Source organism: Mrakia frigida (assembly GCF_051309035.1).
Source record: "Mrakia frigida strain ATCC 22029 unplaced genomic scaffold BDY24scaffold_12, whole genome shotgun sequence".
In the NCBI taxonomy this organism is placed as follows: Eukaryota; Fungi; Basidiomycota; class Tremellomycetes; order Cystofilobasidiales; family Mrakiaceae; genus Mrakia; species Mrakia frigida.
In genome coordinates, this window is record NW_027481269.1 from 650,757 (window position 1) to 673,300 (window position 22,544).

The 22,544-nt window shown below is 55.4% G+C and overlaps 3 protein-coding genes across 3 annotated transcripts; 2 read left to right on the forward strand and 1 right to left on the reverse strand.

The window, feature by feature from the left end:
* Positions 1-824: 824 nt before the first annotated feature.
* BDY24DRAFT_350640 (glycoside hydrolase family 5 protein) lies at positions 825-5,230 on the forward strand (the record flags this gene model as incomplete). The annotated part of the gene is made up of 24 exons (XM_076637705.1): positions 825-1,089; positions 1,471-1,962; positions 2,061-2,070; positions 2,173-2,319; positions 2,398-2,467; positions 2,541-2,606; positions 2,684-2,699; positions 2,777-2,840; positions 2,914-2,924; positions 3,012-3,033; positions 3,133-3,247; positions 3,333-3,428; positions 3,502-3,610; positions 3,682-3,722; positions 3,799-3,901; positions 4,000-4,024; positions 4,103-4,194; positions 4,299-4,392; positions 4,465-4,493; positions 4,576-4,666; positions 4,757-4,860; positions 4,933-4,952; positions 5,017-5,032; positions 5,102-5,230. Exons 1-24 carry the CDS (start codon positions 997-999, stop codon positions 5,228-5,230), a joined length of 2,055 nt encoding a protein of 684 aa, XP_076497551.1. The 5' UTR covers positions 825-996.
* Positions 5,231-6,679: 1,449 nt separating this feature from the next.
* On the forward strand, positions 6,680-8,708 carry BDY24DRAFT_386780 (60S ribosomal protein L6). The gene is made up of 7 exons (XM_076640150.1): positions 6,680-6,706; positions 7,106-7,179; positions 7,498-7,667; positions 7,826-8,038; positions 8,137-8,268; positions 8,351-8,455; positions 8,552-8,708. The coding sequence occupies exons 2-7, from the start codon at positions 7,107-7,109 to the stop codon at positions 8,558-8,560; spliced, it is 702 nt and encodes a 233-aa protein (XP_076497552.1). The 5' UTR covers positions 6,680-6,706; position 7,106; the 3' UTR covers positions 8,561-8,708.
* A 313-nt stretch (positions 8,709-9,021) lies between these two features.
* Positions 9,022-22,488, reverse strand: TRA1 (histone acetyltransferase TRA1; the record flags this gene model as incomplete). Its single annotated transcript, XM_076643335.1, has 27 exons — positions 9,022-9,129; positions 9,211-9,328; positions 9,399-9,454; positions 9,533-9,693; positions 9,853-10,027; positions 10,098-10,184; positions 10,254-10,518; positions 10,603-10,766; positions 10,857-11,054; positions 11,124-11,237; positions 11,312-11,758; positions 11,854-14,841; positions 14,921-15,292; positions 15,377-15,613; positions 15,697-17,203; positions 17,286-18,367; positions 18,472-19,745; positions 19,852-20,339; positions 20,414-20,541; positions 20,617-20,745; positions 20,815-20,949; positions 21,026-21,193; positions 21,285-21,396; positions 21,530-21,690; positions 21,823-21,966; positions 22,064-22,077; positions 22,173-22,488. 27 exons carry the CDS (start codon positions 22,486-22,488, stop codon positions 9,022-9,024), a joined length of 11,148 nt encoding a protein of 3,715 aa, XP_076497553.1.
* Positions 22,489-22,544: the final 56 nt, after the last annotated feature.

Genomic DNA, 22,544 nt, shown 5'->3' on the forward strand with positions numbered 1-22,544 from the left:
GATTCTCTGCAACGCAGGGGAGAAGCGACGAGCATCGGTCGTCGCGTCTGGGCTTGCTTCGCTCGACCTGTCGACGCGCGCGTCCCTCTCGCCGTCTACTCTCCGAAGCCGCCGAGATGAGCATCGTCCTTATTAAAAACTTCAAAGAGACCCATCTTGAGTTGTCCTCACAACGTCGGCCTGAAAGAGGAGAAGAAGAAGTCAAAGGGAGCTCGAGTCTCCCTTTCCGTCGGCCTCCCTTCCTGTCAACTTGAGCTCAGACTTTCTTCCACCCTTTTGATTTGATAATTAACGATACCCTGTGATCGATCGATGCATTTTCCGCTCTGGAATTGAGGAAGGAGCGAAAGGAAGGGCTCGAGCTCGAATCCGACGCGTCGAACGGTTCAGCTGCTCCGATCTTCTCAACGACCGAGGTTCCCTGCTCTGTTGTTTCTGCACCAACTCATCAAATAAAGCCTCGTTTCGGGATCCCAGAAGAACGATTGGACGCTCCGAGAATTTCTTCAATGTTTCGGTGGCGGTTCGGTTCCGGACGAGGTCCCAGCGCTCGTTCATCTTCCATCGAGGCTTCAAGCAAATCTGCTTCCCTCTCGAGGACCGCGATACAAGCTCACCTGTAGAACCTCCGACCCGATACTCGAAGGAGGCTTCAGGGAAAACCTGTGTTGATTTTCTGAGAGACAAAAACAAAACGCCCCCTATCCTCCCGGCAGCTGACCCTTTCTTCCTTCCCTCCCTGCTCTGTCTCTTCTCTCCTCCAACTTTCATCTGTTCGCTTCCAACGTCGACCTTCTCCTCTCCACCTCAACTCTCCCTTTTCTCTTCTTTCTCCCTTCGCCTCTTAACTCCTTAATACCTCTCTCCCTCCTCCCTCCTTCTCCTCCTCTTCGGTCGTTCGATCTTCCCTCTCTCGAGCTCGACCTCCTCCTCCTTCCTTCCTTCCTTCTCTCTCTCTCATATCCCCTTCGCCACCCTCTTCTTCCCTCTACCAAGATGTCGGCTACTCGACCTGGATACAACCACGTCGATTCTGATGCTCCTCTGACTACTCCTGAACGAGGAAGTCCTCCTGCTGGACACTACGAGGTGAGCTCTTGTTTTCTTTCCTCCTCCCTCTTCGGTGGTCACCGTTCTGGAAGGACCTCGCTCTCAATTCTATCGAGAGGGAAGGATTTCTCTTCTTCTTCGGATATGATCTGAAGAAGGAGGGGCTGGTCTCAAAGATGCCGAAAAACTTGTATATGTCGAGAAGGGAACTACAGCAGGAAAGAGGGAGGGAGGAGAGGAAAGCAGAGCAACAACACTCCCCTCGTTCCTCTCTCGCGCGATCTCCGGCTCCTCCCTTTTCTTTCTCTACCCCCACCCCAAGAGTCTTGTCCTCTCTTGGTTCTCCCAAGCTTCCTTTGTGCATGTTCTCTCAGAAGCTGACCTTCTTTTCCCGTCTTTCTCTGGCTCTTGGACTCGCAGCCCTCTCATCTCGCCGCGTCGGAAGGCTACAGACCTCGAGACCTCAACTACCCTTCGAAAGGAGGGATGCAACCTCGAACGAAACGTCGTCTCCTCATCGGTTCAGCAGTCCTTCTCGTCATCGCTCTCGCAGTCGCTATCCCCGTCGGAATCACTCAGTCGAAGAAGGGAAACTCTTCAGCCCTCGCCGCCGACGCGCCCTCGACGACGACCGAATCCTCCTCTTCTCTTACCTCTTCTACCACAACGGCTTCCTCAGCAGCTCCTAGTGCTTCTGCTAGTCAACTCGCCATTACCGGAAGGACGGGATCGCTCCTTCGACTCGACAACGGCGACGAGGTCGTTTACAACAACACGTTTGGAGGAGATTGGGTTTACGATCCCAACGACCCAGTCGGTGCGAAGACGGGAGCTCTCGCTGGAGGGAGAGCTCAGGATTGGGTACCGAGGATCGGAGAGACTTGGACTTGGGGAGAGGATATCATTCACGGGGTTCGTTCGATCTCTCTCCTCCTCCCTCTCCCCCTTTCCTGTCTTCTTCCTTCGATCTCGCTGACCTTCGGCCTTGTCTTGCCTTTAATTATCTACAGGTCAATCTTGGTCAGTCCTGATCACATCTTCCCACTGCGAAACGTCCGATATCGACGCGTCTATCCCTCTTTTCTTTCGCTCATTTCGTCTTCTTCCTCCCTCTCCCCTCAGGTGGCTGGCTCGTTCTGGAACCCTTCATCTGCCCTGGAATCTTCGAGCAGTGGCGAGCTAGCACTTCTCCAGGAGCTGCTGCTATCGTCGACGAGTACACTCTTTCCGCTGCGATGGGAGCGAATCTTACGGCTGCGATGACCGAACGTTCGTCTCTCTCTTCTTCCCCTTTCCTCTTCGTTCTTCGGTTCCAGAAAGCTGACTGGAACTCTTCTCACTCCTCAGACTACGAGACCTTCATCACCGAGCGTGACTTTATGGAAATCGCTGCTGCCGGACTCAACTTCGTTCGAATGTGCGTCGTCCTTCTCTCCCTTTTCTTCCGTTCTTCGACAACGACTGACCTTCCGTCTTCTTGATTATATCAGTCCCATCGGATTCTGGGCTATCGAAACGATGGGAGACGAGACTTTCCTTCCTCGGGTCTCGTGGACGTGAGTCGAGCCTCGTCTTCTGAGTCCTCGAACTCTCCCTCGTCTGACTCTGTTTCTCTCTCTTCGGCTCCATTCAGGTACTTCCTGAAAGCTGTGAGTCTATCAAGATCTTGGATACACAGAATGATCGACTCCGTTCGAAAGCTGACCCTGATTCTTTCGTCGAACAGATTTCCTGGGCTCGAAAGTACGGTATTCGAATCAACTTGGATCTCCACGCTCTTCCTGGGTCTCGTGAGTAGTACACGTCTATCTGTTCAGGTTCTGACTCATCTTGCTGACCCGTATCGTTCGTTTCTTCTTCCAGAGAACGGATGGGTGACCACCGTTTTCTCAAATCGGCTCGTCTCGATCCAGCTCTGACCTTCGCTTCTTTCCTTTTTCTCCTCTCCTTCATCACTCTAGAACCATTCTGGACGAGTCGGATGTGAGTCTACAAGCTCTTGAAGAGCGAAAGAAGCGAAGAGATCAGCGTCGAACGACACTGACACACGCGCCTCCTCTTTTCTCTTCTTGTCTTTCGCAGCGGTCGGGTTCATGAGCGGAGTGATGGGAATCGCCAACGCCGAAAGAACCCTCTCGTACCTTCGAACCATCGCAGAGTTCATCTCTCAGCCGGAAATCAAGGACGTCGTGCCGATGTGAGAAGATTCGTTTTGTCCTTCCCTCGTCGCCTCTCGTTCTTGCTGACCGTCCTCTGTCTCTCTCTCGTTGCCTTCTTAACAGTTTCGGAATCGTCAACGAGATCCTGTGGGCTGAGATCGGAGAAGCTCCCGTCAAGTCGTTCTATCTCGAGGCTCTGCAAACCATCCGAGACGCCACGTGAATCCTTCCTCCTCGAGCTCTCTCGTTCTTTGTCCGACTCATCGCTGAGCCGTTGTCTCGTTCTTCACAGCGGGACTGGTGCTGGAAACGGACCTTACATCGCCATCCACGATGGATTCCAAGGACCCGCTGAGTTCGCAGATTACCTTCCTTCCGCAGATCGTCTCATCATCGACTCGGTTCGTCGTCCTCTTCTTCCCGTGCTTTGTTCCTCTTGGCTGACTCTCTTTATTCGCTCTCTCATTCTCAGCACCCTTACCTCGCTTTCGACCCTACGGTCTGGCCTCAAACGTGAGCTTTCAGCCTCTTCTCGACGCGTTCGACTACCTCGTTCTGACTGACCTCTCGCCTCTGTCCTTTCGACCAGCATGGCCGAGAAGCTCCTTCGACCCTGTGGACAAGCTGCTGGAATTAACACGTCGCTGTCCGCTCATGGACCCACCATCGGAGGAGAATTCTCTGCCGCTTCGGTGAGTCTCTTCGCGTCGAGGAAGGCCGAACGTCGTCCTTTTGATTCGACTTCTCGCTGACTCCTCGACTATCTCTTGCCTCGGTCCTCTCCTCATAGACCGACTGTGGATTCTGGCTCAACGGTGAGTCCCGATTTCGACTTCTCCATCGAGGCTTTTCGACGCTTCCGGCCTGACCTCCTTCCCTCTTTCTCTCGACAGGTATCGGTCCTGCTGGAGAGTCCGGATCTCAGATGGGAGCTACTGTCTGCGAGGCATGGGAAGACTGGCAGACTTGGGATGCTCAGAGGATTGTAAGTTCGAGTGAACGAGGACAGATTCGAGCGATCGAGAAGTCGAACGAAGACCTCGCTCGACGCGTCGAGCTCACTCTGATTTCTTTCTTCTCTTCTTTCAGGCCGACGTCAGGCAAGTTGCGCTGAGGTTCATGGACGCTACTCAGAACTGGTTCTTCTGGACTTGGAAGATCGGAGTTTCGACGACTCGAGGATGTGAGCTCGGATCTCGACTCTTTCGTCTCTCGTTCGCTCGTTCTGACCTTCCTTCTTCCTCCTCGACGTCAGACTCTGCATCTCCCGACTGGCACTACCAAGTGAGTCAAACCGTTCAGATCTTCTCTACCCCTGCCCGAGCGTTCGTCTCGTTCTGATTCGAACGACGTCTTCTTCCTCCAGCTCGGTTTGGAGCACGGGTGGATTCCTGCGGATCCTCGAGAAGCCATCGGACTCTGCGCTGCTCAAAGCTCATCAACTCCTTTCGACGGAAGTGAGCTCATCAACTCCTTCGTTTGCTTTCCATCGAGACGAGAGCAAATCGAGCTGATCCTCTCCTCCCTTCGTTCGATTCGAATTCCAGCTTTCCCTCCCGCGTCCATCGGTGCTGGAACCGGAGCCGTCGATGCTGCCGACGCTGCTCTCTACCCATGGCCACCAGCAACTCTCAACAACATCGATGGACTGGTGAGTATCTTTCGAATCATCGCTTCTCGAACTCGTCTGATCGCTTCAACCCGTTTTCGTCTTTCCTCGCAGGTCGCCAACCTTCCACGATAGTGAGCTTCTTCAACTCCTCTTCTCCATCTCGCCCAAATTTACTGACGTCTTTCTTTCGAACAGCACTGCGACTGGAGCCGTGAGTCGAAGTCTTCTCGAATCGAACGCCCCGTCGCGTCGTCGCTGAACCTCCTTTCCTCGTCTTCAGATCGCTACTCTTCCGCCCGCCACCGTCGTTGGACCCACCGCTACCACCACCATCGGATCTGGATGGACCAACCCTACCGACCGAGGACTCGCCTACGTTCCTATCGAAGGCTGCACCTATCCCGAGTGAGTAAATCAACGCGTCTTCGAGTCTTCGAGATCTCGAAGCTGACCTCTCTCTCTTTTCTTTCAGCACCTACTCTGCTGGAGCAGTGGTCCCCGCCGACTTCGCTGCTTGCACGGGAGGCGCTCCAGCCGTCGCTCCTCCCGTCGTTCCAACAACCACGGCGGCCAGCGTCGTCGTTCCCTTGGAACCAACACCAACGGAAAGCGTCGTCGTCGAGGACGTCGTCGAGCCGGTCTTGCCCACAGAGACTCCTGAGGTTCGAAGACGACGACGCCTGTGATCCCTCTCCTTTTTCTCTCTTTCTCTGGACTCTTGCATAGCTACCTACTACTTTCCTTAACACCCCTTTCTCTTCTTGCTCTACACTTTTTTGGACTCTCAACGGACCTCCATCGCGCTTTTCGTTTCCACGAACTCTCCCTCCTCTTGCGCTCCCCTTCGTTTCAGCCGCGTCGCATTCTTAGCATCGTACACCTTTTTCTACTTCGAATTCTCCATGACTTTACGTACCAACTCTCTCGACCTCTCGTTCTCCCTTCCTCGCAAGATCAAAACTCACCGACGCGTCTCTCTTTCTCGATTTTCCTCTCTCTCTGATCTTCTTCCCTTCGTCTCCGGTGAGACACTAAGCCTCACAGGCTGCCTCTTTGTACCGACGCAGAGACGGTCGTAAGACCAAAGTTGGAATCTACAGGCTCGATGGACCTCCTCTCAAAATTGGAGGGACGTTTCGATGAAGGGCATAGAAGTTTGGGAGGGGATATACTTGCACTGAATGCTTCAGGCTAAGCCGTGTACGTACATCTAGGTGAATATATAGTTACTTTCTACCAGACTGTCGAAGCAACGGAGCGAAACCGCGTCGCAACAAGGCTCGATGGGACGCGTCGCACCCGCTTCACGCTTCGATGCAAGCATGAAATCAGGAATAGGAAGCGGAGAATAGTTGTAAGATTGATACCGAGCATTCTTGTAGAACTGAAGTGCGTGCGAGAGAAAGTGAGAGAGCAGGGACGAAGAAAAACAACGAGGACGAGGAGTGACGTTCAGCCTCGCAGCTCTTCCTTTTGTTTTCGACCCTCCTGATATTTTCCAAACCTTCCTCCTTCACAGAGAGAGTACCTGAAGGCCCTAGAATATCCTCGGGACAGGTAATTGAGGCTCTCAGTCAAGAGGCAGTCCGGTGGTGAGAAGAAGACGAAGTTCAACGGCGACGTGGGTTTCTTCGTTTCGGGAGCGGGCGCACTTGGAAAAATCTCAAACAAAGCTTCCCTCTACAGACCAACGTCTAGCAGGGAACGAGGTCGTCGGTCTCAAAGAGCTTGAACTCCTCACCAACTTCTGCCAGAGATCAACCCTCTCCTACCCCGCAACGAAAACCGGCTGGCGTCCAGAGCCCCCTTGTGGACTTTTTGCGAGGTTTTGCTCTCGAGAGCTCACCTTCCCTCCGTCCCTCTCCTCAAGTAACCAACAGTTTAAGTGAATCCCCCCTCCTCCTCTTCTCATTGCCGGCCCGTCCTCCCCTCGACACCCCTCGCAAAAGAACGAAGACGAAGGAATGCTCAGGAAACGAGATATCGCTGTTGGGATCGGAGAGTCGAACCTCGACTCCTCCTCCATCCCCCTTCACCCTCGTTGAACGGTGGGAATCTCATCGGAGAGGGTCGGGAGTAGGATGGTTGGATAGAGCGGAGTCTGTTCTATACGGATGGACGAAGCAGAAGTTGGTGCGAGGTCTTGGGATGGATGGTGGAAGGGTGGAAGAAGGAGGGTCAGGGACGCACCCTCAGTCGGATTCCGTTGAAGACCTCACCTTCCCTTGGACTCGCCTCTCAACCTCCCAAACTGACTGTAAACCCTTATTTCTTTCTCCTACAGAATGGCCAACCTCGCTCCCCACATCGGTGCTAAGTCCCAGTCGGCCGTCCGAGCCAAGCGAGCTCTTTACAAGGGTCAGTCCTCATCACCCTTCCTCGACGTTTCCCTTCTCTTCGAAGCTCACATCGCTGACCTCCTTCCTTCCTTCTTTCTCACCTCCTCCATGCATTTCCCATCTCTCCTCACCTACCTCTATCCATTCGTACCCTGCTCGCCACTCTCGCCATCTTGCTTCCTCTTGAATCCTGGATCATCAACCTTCCCTCCTCCCTCGTTCACCTTCGCCCTCCCTCGCACCTTCAACCCAACCTTCACTCGAAACCACCACCTTCCCTGCCTTCATCTACCATCTCTTCCCATCCTCTCGCATCCTCTCGCTTGATCACATATAGGCCCCAAGAAGTCGGCTCCCGTCGAGGTCAAGGAGACCCCCGCCACCGTCGAGAAGAAGGTCGGAGGAGGAAAGAACGGAGAGACTCGTCTCGTCCCCACCTCCAAGGCCTCCAAGTACTACCCTTCCGAGGATGTCCGAGCCCCCAAGTTGAACAGGAAGGTTGCCAAGGTTCGTACATCTCGTTATCTTCGCTCATCTCGTCTCGTCGACGCTCAACGTCGACTTCTCGTTTCTGACCTCCTTCCTCTCCTTCCCTCCTTCCCTCCTCCTCCCACTCCTCCCCTTGCTCTGCACTCCTCATCTCAATCGATCTCTCCTACCTTCAGCCCACTGCTCTCCGACCCACCATCACCCCCGGAACCGTTCTCATCCTCCTCGCCGGACGATACCGAGGAAAGCGAGTTGTCTTCCTCAAGCAGCTCGACTCTGGTCTCTTGCTCGTCACTGGACCCCGAGCCATCAACGGTGTTCCCCTCCGACGAGTTGGACAGGCTTACGTCATCTCCACCTCCACCAAGCTTGACATCTCTGAGGTCAAGGTGAGTCTTCTCGAGCTCTCCTTTGCTCTCGAGGTCGAACGAAAGAAACGGCGAGCTGACCTCTCCTTCCTTGCTTTTGTTTCTCTGTCTCTCTTCAGGTCCCCGCTACCGTTACCGACTCTTACTTCTCCAAGGCCAAGTCTGCCAAGACCACCGACAAGGAGGGAGAGTTCTTCAACGAGAAGAAGGGAGGTGAGGGACTCTCCGCCGAGAGGAAGCAGGAGCAGAAGGTGAGTCTTTCCCGTTCCTTCTCTTTTCGAGCTCGAAGACTCGAGCTGATTGGTGTTTACTTTTTTGTTTCACTCTCCTCAGGACATCGATGCTTCCATCATCGCTGCCGTCAAGAAGGTTGAGAACCTCGGACGATACCTCAAGGCTTCGTTCGGTCTCTCCAAGGGAGACCTTCCTCACGCCATGGTTCGTCGCTTCCTTCCTTCTCTCCCTCTCGAGGCCGCTCCCACCAGTCGAGATCTTCGTAACTGACTTTCTTCTCCTTTGCTTCTTCTCTCACAGCAATTCTAAGCTACTTTTGTTGCTTTAGAAGAACACGGTCTAGAGGGAGCGATTCCAGGAGGGAGGGAGTTGGAGAGAGTGGGCACGGCCTGCGATCTCTAGACTTCGTTGACGTTATGAGCGATTCGAGCTATGAGCTATGTTTTCGTTCTATAAACTCCCAGAGTCTCTGTGAAAGAAATCACGAACAGGTCACCGAGTGGGACGCGTCGGAGAGCTGTCTTCGAGTGAGATGAGCTTTGAGCGTCGAAGAGGCATTGGAGATACAAACAGCAAAGAGCGAGAGCAGTAGTAGAGTAAGAAGGAAACGTGAACGACAAGAAACGAGAACGAAATGCAAGGGAAGTAGAGAGAGAGAGAGAGAGAGAAAGAAAGAAAGAAACGAGAAAAGACGTGAAGGGCGTAAAGATCGAGAAGCTAACGAACGAGAGAGCAAGAGAAACGAAGATGGAACGGAACGAGAAAGACACCTAGAAGAAACTGCAGTAGCCCTCCGCAAGACGAGCCAAGTTCTGACGATTGGTAGCCTTGTTGATGAGAGTGATGACAGCTTGAGTCACTGGAGTATCTCCCTTGCCCTGGAAGAAAGGAGAGAAAGGAGAGGAGGAGGAGAGTCAGCGTCGTCGGGGAGCTCGAGAGAAAGAGAGACGAGGACTCACTCGATCGCGTTCGTACTGGCACGAGATGACCTTGACCTTGTTGGTGAAGACGTCGACGTTCTGCCAGACGAGGTTCCTGAAGGCCATGTCCTCCAAAGGTCGACGTTTAAGGACGTTGCTGTGAAGAGAAAGGAAGGAAAGGTCAGGGAACGAAAAGGGCAGAGAAAGAGGAATACGATCAGACGAACATCATGTGGTAGACCTCGTCTTTCATGTAGAGGGAGAGCTGCTCTTCCAGGTCGAACTAAAGAAGAGAAAGGGAAGAGAAGAGTCAGCCCCAGATTTGAGAGACGAGACGCAGAGAGGAGCAGCGGCGACTCACCTCAGGCTGGCAAAGACCTCGACCGATGGCGACGAGCGAAGCAGTGAGGATTCCCTCGATTCCCGTGAGGGTCATGAAGTGCTGTATGTTGGGAGTGAGCCTGAAGTCGACCGGATCGTCGTTGTGAAGGAGAGGAGGCTGGTCGAACTTCGTCGAGAAGGCTGAGGGAAAGAACAAAGGGGAGACGCGTCAGGGTTTGAGGACTCGACGAAAGGACGAAATCGGATCTCGACCCAAACTCACAAGCTGAAAAAGGTAGGAAGAAGAGAAAGAAAGGTCAGCATCGATGAAGGAACGATGTGGGAAGGGGAGAGACTCACGAAGAAGCTCGCTCATGTAGATCAAACCGGTCGCTTTCGAGATGTTGAACCGAGGAAGAGTTCGTTGTTGAAGAGCAGCGACGTAGGAGATGAAGGTGACCGAAGCCATCTGGAGAGTAAACTGCTTCCTCATGAGGAAGAGATCGCTCGGGGTCTTCATCAGCCGGATCATGTACTGAAGAAGGTGGGGAAGGAGAGTCAGCAAAGTCGAAACGAAGGTCGGAAGTCGAAGACGAAGAACTCACGTCGCTGAGCACCGTCTTGGGGACAAATTTGGTCTCCACCTCGTCGAGAAGCTCGACTCGGAGGTTGACGTACTCCGAAGAGCCGACCTAGATAGGAAGAAGAACCGAAGATCAGTACTCGAAGTCGCGTCGAAGAGAGGAACGAACTCGACTCACCGCCTGAGTCGAAGGGTCGAAGAGAGCCCTGAATCGATCCGTGATGTGAAGGATAGGATCCTCCTTCGAGAGTCCCTTCTCCCGACAGTGAGCGTCGTAAATATCCTGGAAGGAGCTGTACGAGTTGTCGAGTTCGAGGAGTCGAAGCGAAGGAGCGAGAGGGATGGCTGCCGGGAGATGGAACGAGAGATTTCGCTTCCTGCTCTCCTTCCTGCTTTGAAGGACGGTCGAGAGCGTTCGGAAGATCTGACTGATTCGATCCTCTCTTTAAAAAGACAAAGAAAGGGGGAAAGGGAGGTCAGAGACTGCTCGAGAGTGTATCAGGATAGAGAAAGAGAGAAAGACGAACCTTCGAGTGTGACGAGCAGCGGGAAGTTGAACGGAGAACGTATGGTGGCTTCCGTCGTGCCCGACCATCGTGATCCTCCTGAAGCAGAATCCATTGCCTCGACCAAGCTCGACCGTAGGAGAGAACCGAGCGATCTTGGCGAACTCGCTGTGGCTGTCGACGTGCTGTGAAAGGGGAGGGGACGGGAGGAAGAGAAGTCAGCGAGGAGATTCACGAAAGCTCGAAGAGAACCGATTCGACGAAGGAAGACGAACCTGGAGGTACTGTCCAGGGATCTCGACCTCGTCGAACTTCCCGTGATGGAACTCGGAGAGGTAGCAGTGTCCTTGGTCGAGAGCTTGCTTCCGAGGACGACGATCCAGTTGGAGCTCGTATTTATCTCGCCAACGCTGAAGTTTCCTGACGTAGTCTCGAAGGTAGACCTCCGACATGAGATCGTCCTCGAGAGATTTCTGTTGGTGCGAAAAGGGGGCGGGTAAGAACTAGCTTGAGGGAATGGAAGAGCTGAGAGCAGAACTCACTCGGAGATCCTTGGAATGAGACGTGACGTTCTGAGCGAATCGACCGACGCTCTCGATGGTTGCAGGGCTGAGCTTTCCGTCGTCGTTGATCTTGTCGCTTCGGTAGATGTATTGCTGGAAGAGCAGAGGAACGACGAATCAGTTTGCGCTTCCTCTGAACGAGAAAGGAGGGAAAACGATCGACTCACAGCCATTCCGTCCATCAGAAGAGCCGTGATGAATCGGTAGATGTCCTCCTCGAACGGGCACTTTCCTCGGGTCTGAATCTGGTCGACCATCTTCTCCATCGAGAGGGCGAGGAGAGGGAAGGCGGTCTTGAGGATGTTGAGGAGATCGTCGACGAGCTCCCACGGCTGTCGAGGACCCGACGCGTTGGGTGCCAAAGGAGGAGGGAGAGGGACGTCGGGAGCTGCTGAAGGGTCCGAGGTAGCTGAGGCGTCGGCTCCGGTAGCACTCCTCGTCGAGGAAGCTGGCGCGTCGGAGGTAGGAGGAGGAGGGTTGGCGGCGGCGAGGGCTGCTGCTGCTGCTGCCTGAGCTGCTGCTTCCTTCTCCCTCACCCTGGCGAGCTGAATCATGTGCTGCTTCCTGATTCCCTCGAAGTCCTCCCTCGTCGTTCGGAGTTGGTAGAAGAGCGACTGCAGAAGGAAAAAGGAAAAGAAAGATCGAACGAAAGTCAGACGCGTCTCGAGCTCTCGAACGAAAAGCGAAAACGAAGAGGAGAGGAACTCACCTGAGGGAAGATCTTCGCAATCTTCATCAAGATCGTCCTAGCGTGTCTCGCCTCCCGATGGGAGAGGGAAAGAAGAAGCTGAGGAACGAGAGTGATCCAGTACCAGATCGGCATCTCTCCCTTGTACGACTCGAAGGCCTTCGAGATTCCGTTCGAGACGTCGTCGAGACTGAGCAACCAAAGGACTCGAACGAGGAGCTTCCTCGTCTTCCTGTTCTTGTAGAGTCCAGCGGCTTGGAGGTAGCACGAGACGGCGTTGGCGGCGTACGTCGGATCGAGAGGCTTCTGACGGAAGATCCTGTCGTTGAATCGTCCCCATTCCGCCCATGCCTTCGAAAGGTTGAGATCCTGCTGGACGGCGGCTGCGAAGGCTTGGTTGGCGTCGTCGTCGTGTCCGAGTTTGGCGATGAACATTCCCTTGAGGGTGAGGAACTCGGCCTTTTGAGCGGAAGCGAAGTACATGAGGTTGGTCGTGCTGATGCTCTCGAGTCCTTCGGCGAGCTTGTCGGCCTTCTGGTAGTGACTCATGGCCTGTTCTCGAAGCTTGAGGAACGCCTCGGAGATCTCGATGTTGGGAAGAGCGTAGATCTTGTTGAGAGCGTTGGCGCAGACCTCGTGGAGTTGATGCTTTCGAGCGACGTGTCCGAATCGGTTGATCATCCAGGCGGTTTCGTGGTATCCTCGGTATCCGTAGGTAGCCGTCTCTCCTGGAGGGATGAGAGGAACGTAGACCTTCGTGACGGCGGAGAAGACGTGTTGTCTCCAAGCGAGGAGGTCCGACCAGACGCTGATGTCGTCCCAGAAGTTCGGAAGGCGTTCCCTCCAAGTCGTGAAGATCCCCTTGAGGTCGTGGCTCACTCGGAACTCGAGGTTTTGAGCGTTGGTCATGGCGAGCGAGTCAAAGACCTGGGATGCTTCTTGAAGCTCGACGTACTGCTGGAAGAGTTGGAGGAGAGGGACGTGGGCCATCGTGATCGCCTTCGGGAGGGAGACCCATTTCCTGATCGAGAGCTGGAACGCTTCGTCGAGGATCTTGACGAACTCTCCACTCTTCTCCGGGTGCGACTGAGCCTTGATGAGACAGGTGTAGGCCTCGAAGACCTTCCGACGAGGAGTAGCGACGTCCGAGACCGCGGCGAGGGTCGATTCGATGGTCTCTCGGTCGACCGATCCCCAATCCGACAACCTCCAAGCGCATTCGAGCAGGAGGTCGTGGTTGTTCTCCGAGCGAGCGAGGTCGGTAAGGATGTCCCACTGCTGCAGCTTTTGAGCCGAGAGGATCCAATGGTCTTCCCAGAGACAGTACTCGGGTTCCGTGAAGGGGAGGACTCCCGTTCGAGCCTTGATTTGAGCGGTCTCGTACATGACTTGAGCCATCGGCCACATCCCGTTCTGCTCGTAGGAGAGAGCTGCGTTCGTCTCCGCGTAGACCGACCGACGTCTCCAGAGTCCGTAGAAGAGATCGTCCTCGCAGAGGTCGGCGAAGAGCTCAGCGAGTCCGTCTCGAGTCGTGTCCTTGAGTCCTTCGTCCGAACGAACAGGCTCGAGCGAGAGCGAGTTGTTCATGAGCTCGATGGCGGTGTGCCAGGCGTCGAAAGACTTTCCGAGGTACTTGACGACGAAGGGAGGGAGGACGATGGGAGGGGAGCTGGCGAGGACTCCTTCGAGGAGGGTTTGAACGACGTTGGGACGCATGTCGATCTGGTTGAGGTGGTGTTCCTTGGCGAGGAGAGCGACGAGGTGACGAGACGTATCGGACTGATGAGGTTTGGAGAGGGTAGCCCACGCCGTCTTGAAGACCGAGATCCAGACCTTGTGAGCGACCTCGTCGTCGGTGTGGAGGAGTCGACGAGCTGCTGAGAGGTAGTCTCCGACCTTGGCTTCCTTCATGAGGGCTAGGAGGGTATCCTTGGGAGCGTCCTCGACCGTTGGCTTCGTGAGGAGGGAGGGGAGGAGAGGGGTGTCCGCGTCGACGCATCCGAGGAGGAGATCGAGAGCTTGATGGATCCAGTAGCCGGAGGCGAGAGGTTCCCAGCTCTGCGAAGCGAGGACGTACTGGAGTCGACCGCCGAGGGAGGAAGGGAGGCTCTGGTCGAAGAGGTCGATGAACTTGCTTCGAAGGTGGGGGTCCGAGACTCGAGTTCCGAGGAGGAAAGCCGTTTCCAGTCGCGTCGTCAACTCGGTTCGACGAAGGGAGGGCTCGTTGTAGATGTCGTAGATGAGTTGGAGGTACTCGAGAAGGAGTTTGGGATCGTCCTTCTTGTCGAAACAGACCATCTTCATGAGAAGACCTGCCTTCTCCTTGTGAGTTGGGAACGCCTCCTGGGAATCCATGACCCAGCCTCGAAGCATCTCCAGGACGAATCGACAGACTCGCATGCTCGACGACTTTTCGATGAGTTGAACGAAGGCCGAGAGGAGCCATCGACGTTGGTCCTTGAGATCCTGGACGCGGTGTCGACAGAGCTCGAGGATGGAGAGGACGAGCTCGGTCGTTGCGAGATCCGATATCGGCGCCGACTGCTGCTGCTGCTGCTGCTGGGGATGGTTGAGATGAGGAGTGGGAGAGATGTGATCCTTGGCGAGCTTGTTGAGAGTCTTAACGAGGGGTCCCGAGTAGAGTTCGATCTTGTCCGAGCGCGTCTTCGACCAGCACTGAAGGATGAAGAGAGTTCCCTTGAGTCCGTTTCCCGTCTTGAGTCCCTCCGCGATCGTTCCGTCTGCCCAATCTCGGAAGATGGTGAGCTCCTCGGGTTCCGGCTCGTCCAAAGCAGCTCGAGGTGGCGGGAGAACCTCGAACATCCTCTCGAGGATCGGTCGAAGGCTGTCGTGAAGGATGGAGTGGTCGCCGACGATGCTCTTTTCGAGGAGCTTCTGGAAGAGTCCCATCTGGCTGATGAAGAACGCGTCCGGCTTCGCATTGGCGATGAGAGCGAGGGCTTGAGCCGAGTTGGCGACGACTCCGAGGTTCTGATCCGAGTGCTCGACCTGAAGAGGAAAGAGGACGGGGGAGATCAGCGTTGGAAAGAGAGCGAGAAACAGAGATGCAAAAAGAGGGGAAACGAACGGTGACGAGAGTCCTCTGGAAGAAGTTGAGCTTGATGGAGACTGGGCTCCAGGGAGTAGGGCCGAGGAGTTCGGTGAGGAGTTCGAAGGCTCGATTACAGAGACCTCGACTGGCGATGGGTTCCGGCGACGTCGAGACGAGTCGAACGAGGTAGCTGACGATGGATTCCCGAAGACCGACTGCTGGAGCCCATCCTCCTCCTGAAGAAGTCGAAACTGCTGTTCCTGCTCGATCGATTCGAGAGCGTTTCGGCGAGGGAAGATCTCCATCGGAAGGTCTCTTCCCAGACGCGTCGACGTCCCCTTTCGATGCTCCACGTCCCGTTCGACGTTGCTCCCATCTCAGGACGAGCTCGGCGATGTCGACACTCAGCTGGAGCCGAAGAAGAAAAGAAGCAGATGGTCAGCTCGAGGAGGAACGAAAAGGAAGGAACCGAATCTGAAGACTCGAACGAACCTTCTTCATCTCCGACGTCGAATTCGCTGCAGATCCGAGTCGAGGGAGCGACGAGACCATCTGAGGGACGAAGAGTTCTCGGCTCTCGTAGAAGAGGTCGGCGTGGCTGACGATGAGCTCGAAGATGGCGATGAGGACGGGGATGGAGTGGCCTTCCTCGACGAGGACCTTTCGAACGACGACGGCCCAAGGAGGGTGAGCTGCGTTGGCGGCTCGAGCGACTCGGATGGGGAGAACCTGAGGACGAGGGTGAAACCAAGATGAAGAAAAGAGGTCAGGGCTGAGGCGACGAAGAAGCAGAGAGACAAGATGGGACGAACGGGTGCGACGATGTCAATCGCCTTCCTGACCAACACCCTTCCCTCCGTCGGCGGCAACTTCAACAGCCCCGACCACACCTGCATCACAATCTTCGTCGGACAATCGTTGTTCTCGATGAACCTCGAGATGAGGAGGTAGGCGGTGTGCTTGACGGTAGGATCGGGGTCCTTGATGTAGACCCAGCCCATCTTGATCACGTCCTTCCTCTGATCGCTGAGGAGCTCCGAGCAGTGCTGAACGAGGAGGGTCGACATCCTGAGGAGCTCGATCTTGAGAGCGTCTCCTGCGTCGGCGAGGAATCGATCGTTGGAGACGACGGCTCCCCAGATGAGGGAGTGAGCGTTGTTGAGGAACTCGTGGTCGATGAGATCCGAGACGGGTTCGTCCCTCGAGAAGAAGACGAGGAGGATGGGGTTGATGAGGAGACGAAGGGTGTGCATCTTGAAGTCCCAGGGAACCTCCGAGTCTCCGAAGACGCCGAGGAAGTGGGTGAGGATCTCTCGTTTGAACTGGGTCGACGATCCGGCGGCGATGTTCTCGTAGAGGAACGCCGTGACCCTGGAGAGATCCGCCGACGTGTGGAGGGTGTAGATCCGGATGACCTCGAAGAGGAGAGGGACGTGCTGCTCGTACTTGAGGTAGGAGATGAAGATCTCGACGATGTACAGCGGTTCCCTCTGCGTCGTCGAAGGCGTCCTCCCTTCTCCACTCGTTGCGAGTCGACTCGGCGAGGCTCTCCAGAGCAGAAGGAGCGAATCGAGAACCGGGGTGTTGTTGACGAGCCACTTGGGATCCTGAGCGATCAACTCTCGGACGAGGAGGAGACCTGGAGTGACGAGATCCGGCGACGCGTCCTTCCCGCTGAAGCAGACTTCTCCCAAGTCGCCTGCCCTGGCCGAGAGCTCCTTGATGATGTCGGGAGCCCATCCTGATCCGAGGATATGCCTGAACGTTCGGACGATCTCGACGTTCCTGAGGTTCTCGAAGAGGTAAGGGATGGCCTCGTCTGGATACCGGTCGAGGAATCGAGCGAGGTTCTCCGTAAAGGGACCTGGGACCGACTGGTGAAGGTTCGTTTCCGCGTCGACGACGAGAGGGATGACTTCTGGCAGGTATCGATTCGCTGTGATGGGGAGTAGACGAATGACGTTGAGGAGTCGAACCATCCGGATGATGTCCTGGTTGTCGTCGAACGGAACGAGAGCTGAGTTTCCGACCTGGAGTCCTTCCTCCGAGAGCGTCCTAAAGTGGTCGAGGAGCTTGTGACCGATCTCGACCTTGAAGTAGTTGGTGAGGAGTTCGAGGAACCGAGCGAGTCCTTCGAGTCCTGCGACGGAGAGTCTCCTGGCGTCGGCGAGGTTGGCGAGGATGGGACGAAGACCGGACTGGAGGACCTCCTTCGGAAGCTTCTGCTGGTGAGCGAGGACGGCTCGGAGTCCGTTGTGGGCGACGAGCATGATCTCGGGAGTGGCAGAGTAGACGTGCTTGAAGTAGACGGAAATGACGCTGAAGGAAACGAGAAGAGGAGAAGGTCAGAACAAGGAGGGGGGGGGGGCAAGGAGAAAGGCGAAGGAAAGATCGAATTCACCGAGATCGAACGGGACTCTGTTTGACGAAGAAGTCGGTGCAAGCCATAGCCGCTGCCAACAACTTCAAGCAAGAGATCCTGAGATTCTTCAAGCTGACTTGGAGTCTATGCTGAGCTCCTTGGCCGATGAGAGCTCGATCCTCCGCGTCGGCGAGAGCGATGGCCTCGTGGAGAAGACGAACGAGTTCCTCTCCGATCTCGGGTAGAGGAGGTTGGAGGTTGAGGCAGTAGGTGATGGCCTCGATGTTTCCGATCTGCATGGGGAAGGGGAGGGCTCGGAGGGGTTTGTCGAAGATGGGAGTGAGGAGGAGGCCCTTGACGGGAGCGAGGAGATCGTGAACCGACATGTCCGAGTAGGAGGCGAGGGCTTCGATGCACCACTGCGAGGTTTCTCGAACGACTCGGTTCGTACTGGCGAACTCCCGGATGAGCGTTTGGACGAGCTTGCTTCGAGCTGAAGGACCGGCGAGAGCGAGATCCTTGTTACACGACTCGATGATGTTCTTGATGACCTTGACGACGAATCCGACGGCTTTGGGAGGGTCCGAGGGCATGTCCTTGAGAACGAAGAACAGAGGCCTGAAGAAGTCGAGTTGGTGATCGACGATCCATTGGGGAGAGATCCCTTCCTTCGTCGTGAGAACCGAGAGACCGGTGCATCCTGCGAGCTTCCTCTTCCACGACTCCTCGAAGCAGAGCGACGAGAACTTGGTCCACAGAGAATCGAGGATGATGGCTGGGTCCGACCTGTCCTGCTGCATCGCATCCGTAACGTCCTCCCGGTCGAGGATGTCGTCGACGACGATCTTGAAGAGGGCTTCGCCTGCTGGGAACTCGGCGGCTGGGAGGGAGGCGAGAGCGAGAGCGGTAGCTTCAAGGTACGAGTTGGTGAGAGGAGAGATTTGGTTGTGCCTCCATTCTCGACTCGGCGACTCTCGACGAAGTTCCAGTCCGAAGATGTGACGGGAGAGCTTCCTGAGGAAGGCGATGGTCGACTCCTTGAGCTCAGGGTAGAGGGTTGCTGTGAAGAGTCCCTCGACCGTCTGGTGGAAGACGAGCTCCTGTTCCGATCCTCGGACTCCCTGGAAGCGGAAAAAAGGAAAAGAAAAAGAGAAGAAGTAAAGTCAGAAAAGGGAAAACGAGACGAGACGAGGTCGAAGAAGATCGAACGAGAACAAAGACTCACCTGCTCTGCGATCATCATCGCCGACTGCTTCAAAAACTCTACTGCTTGAGCTCGGTAGTACTCGGTTGGGCTCTTGACCGACTTGACGGCGAGTTCGACGATGGGAAGGACGGCGAGGTTCCTCGAGTGACCATCGAACGAGATCGGCATCGTCGCGTCGACTGCTGCTGGGATGTTGTACTCGAGGAGATGAGGAGCCTGCTGGAACCTCCTGTTCCTTCCTCCGAGCTTTCCGAGGATCTTGACCGTCGCGTGGGAGTGGTGGTGGTTGAACGGGACGGGCTTGAGGAGGTCGTGAAGAGCGGCCATGAGGTCTCGAAGGACGGGCCCAAGCGTCGGATCGAAGAACTCGGCGGTGAGGTTATCGATGCAGAGCTCGAGAGTTCGAAGACCTTGGCTGACGAGCTCGGGACCTGCTCGGAGGGCGTGGACGAGGGGTTGCATGAGGTATCCGAGGTGAGGAAGGAGGTTGGTGAGTCGGACGGGGACGGTGAGGGAGAGTTCGACGAAGAGGTCTCGTTTGTCCGGTTCGGCGTGAAGGAGGAGGTGGTTGAGCGTATCGAGCATCTCCTGGAGGATGGGAAGGACCTCCTTGTAGAGAGCCTCGAATCTACCTCCTCCGATGGACCTGAAGAGAGCTCGGAGGATTGAGTAGTAGATCGTCGAGTCCGTTGCGTTGGCCGCGTACGAGAAGCAGTCCGTGATGAGCTTGGCGAGGTGAGGGACGAGGACTGGCTCGTTGTGCTCTGGGTAGGCGTTGACGGCCATGAAGGCGAGCTTGAAGAGCTTCAACGAGAGCGCCGAATGCTTCTTGTCCTGATCTCCGAACGTCGGGAGTCCCTTGGTGAGGTAGTTGAGGAGGATAGCGACGAGTTGATGAGAGACCTCCTGGATGTGGGTCATTCCTCCGTTGGAATGGGCTTGTTGGGGAGGAGGGAGAGGGACGAGGAGCGACTGAGGGACGGTGAGGACGTGATGATTGATGATCGCCTGCTCCATGAAGAAGTCCATCTTGGTCGTCCAGATTTCGGCGAAGACGTGGGGATCGAAGTGAAGGAGGATTTGGGAGAAGAGATCGAGAGCTTCCTTCTCGTCCTTGAGGTCCTTGACGGGGTCGTAGTAGGCGAGGAGACGCGTCTCGGCTTCGAAGAGCTTTCCGAGGAGGGCTCCGTCTGGAGGAGCGGCTCCGAGGACTCGGATCTGGTTGAGGAGGGCTCGAATTCCATGCAGGAGAGTCTTGACGAGGTATCGAGCGTCGACGAGGAAGTAGAGGTCTGAAAAGAAGGAAGGGAGGGAGGAGAAGAAGAGACGCGTCAGGAAGCAGTTCTCGACTTCGAAGCTACGAAAGGGAGGAAAGATCGATAGAGAAAAGATGCTCACCTCGACTGTAGGCTTCCGTTCCCTCTCCAATGTACGACACAGCATGCACAGGCTTCGCTCTCTCGATCAACAACCAGTCCGGCACCGACTTCGACCTCTCCTTCACCCCTTCCTTCCCCTTCTCCCCGTCCTTCACCACCTCCTTTCCCTTCCCCTTCTCTCCTTCCTCCTTCGGCGTCTCCTTCTCCAGTCCCTTCCCGTAGGCGTCCTTGAGCTGACCGTGGATGGATTCGATAGCGGCGAGCTTGTCGATCGAGCATTCGAGAATGGCGAGGAGGAACTTGGGCGAATCGGCCTTGTCGACCTTGACGCAGACGGTTTCGATGAGGTTGAGCAGGAGTTTGGCACACATGGTTTGGATACCGAAGGTGAAGGCTGGTTCGTGGAGGCAGCAGGAGTAGATGTGGATGATTTTGGAGAGTTGAGGGATGGTGAGGTCGGCTCGGACGTGATGGACGAGATCGGCGAGCATCGAGTAAGCGAGAGGTCTGAGGGAATGAACGAAAGAGAGTGTGAGTTTCGGAACTCGAAATGATGTAGCTCTTGCGGTCGTCAAACGTACCTCAGAGCTTCTTGACTCGTGATACCAGTTCCAACGAGAACTCGTTCGTCGAGCATCGTGTCGATCTGAGAGATGTACATCTGACGGAAATCGGTCGAGAGTATGTGCCTCGTGGCGACGAGAAGTTCCTGGAAGAAGCGAAGTGAACAGAAACATGAGCTCGAACTCGAGTAAGAAGAGAGTCAGGATGAGAATCGACGAACCTTCCTGCTCGCAACCGACTCCGGAGGACAATCCCTCAACAGTCGAATGCTAGCCTCAGCCATCGTAGCAGCGTGCTTCTTGATATCGTCCGTTGCCGTTCGGAGCACGTAAGCGAGGAAAGACATCGTCTGTGAAGGAAGAGAGGGAGACGATCAGGACGCGTCGAGAGAACGAGGAGATGTTGAGATGAGACTGACCTTGACCTGAGCGACGATCAGCTCGGTGTAGAGTTCTCGGTTCTTGATACCATCCGACACTCCAACAAACAGTTCTCCCTTCTCCGCTGCAGCCAGGTAGGCTCGTCGTTGAGGCTCAGCTTGAAGCGTAAGGCACTGAAGGAAGGGGAAGGAGGCTATGGTGAGTCTCGAGATCTCGAGAAGACTGCAAGAACGGAAGGAATGAGCTCACCTCCATGACGAGAGGGAAGTAGTCCTTGATGTAAGGGAAGACGATGGTCTTCCAAGTCTGGAAGACGAGGACGACGGCGATGGGACATTCCGTGAGAACCTTGAACGAGTGTAGCGACGGTCGAAGGGTCTTGGACGCGTCTTCGGAAGACTTGGTGGTCTTGGGAAGCTGGCAACGGCAAGAGATGGAGAACGGTCAGCTTCAGAGCGCACTGAGTTCGACGAGAAGTCGACCGACGAAGGGGAAGAAGAGAACGAACCTCTCCCTCGATTCCAAACTCCTCTCGAACAACCTCCTTGAGGTTACCGTACATCTCCTTGACGAGCTCGAGAAACTCCCTGACATGCTTCTCGACTTCGTCCTTGAAGGCTCTGTGGGAGATGAAACGCGGGAAGGGTCAGCATTCTCTCGAAGGAAAGCACGTCGCGACTCTCCCTCCTTTCGTCCTTCCTTCCCCTACCTGACCGACAGAAAGACTCCTTCGAGACCACAGCATGAACGCACCGGTTGTGATCGATGACGATCTTGATACAGATGACTCCGTTATCCTCGTTCTCCGTCCTGAGGAGGTGAAGCATGAGAGTCATGATCTGATCCGAGAAGGGCTTGAGGAAGTCGTTGTGAGGAAGTCGCTGGATGATCTCAAGAAGGGTGTGACGGAGTTTCTGAGAACACGAGGAACGTTGAAGAGACATCAAGGGTCAGTTTCGGAGTTTGTGCCTTGCGGTAGAGCTCAGGCGGAAGGAAGGAGAGGGAAGACGAGGAGAAGGGAGGAAGGGAGAGAGAGAGGGTCGCACCTGCTCTCCAGAGTCCTTGACGAAGACTGGCGTTCCTTTTCGCAGAACCTCGGTGAAAGCTGGCAGGAGAATGTCGAGATAGCGTCCATAGTCCACGTCCCTGAACTGTTCGACTGATTCTCGGAGATCCGTGGCGATAGCGAGCTGGGAAAGGAGAGGGAAGGAGGAAAGGACGAGAGGTCAGCTTGGAGGAAGGGATGGACGAAACGAGCTCTCCATGGGGCCAGGAACCGAGACGAACCTTGGTTTTGACATCTGAGAGGATAGAGGACAGGTGGAAGGTGGTCAGCGCGAGTGAGTTAGAGCCGTATGTATCAGGTGAGAGGAGAGAAAGGGAAGATGGGACGTACCACTCTGAGGATCCAAGAGGCGAGCTGCCAGAACCTCACAATCGCCTACGTTTGCTACGGCTCCTGTTGTTGCAGAGGAGGAAGTTCCCGAGGGACCTGCTTGACTACTAGCTTGGGAAGCTGAAGCTCCTGATCTCCTCTCCATGGCTTCGCTTCTTGATCTTGGATGGGATGAATTGGTGGGAGTTGAGTTCGAAGGAGGGGGGTGGTTGGATTCGTTCTCTTGAGCTGAAGCAGCCTGGGAAGCAGCAGCTGAACGACGAGTGGTAGGAGTGGATGTCGGAGGACCTCCCGATGATGGATGAGAGGACGACATGAGGAGAGAAGGCGAGCTCGCGAGGAGACGGAGGGCTGAAAGGACAGAGAGGGAAG

Coding starts and splice junctions, on each gene's coding strand:
- BDY24DRAFT_386780 (XM_076640150.1), top strand. CDS start 7,107: ATGGCCAACCTCGCTCCCCACATCGGTGCTAAGTCCCAGTCGGCCGTC. Junction 7,180..7,497: donor CAAGCGAGCTCTTTACAAGG/GTCAGTCCTCAT, acceptor GATCACATATAG/GCCCCAAGAAGTCGGCTCCC. Junction 8,039..8,136: donor TTGACATCTCTGAGGTCAAG/GTGAGTCTTCTC, acceptor GTCTCTCTTCAG/GTCCCCGCTACCGTTACCGA.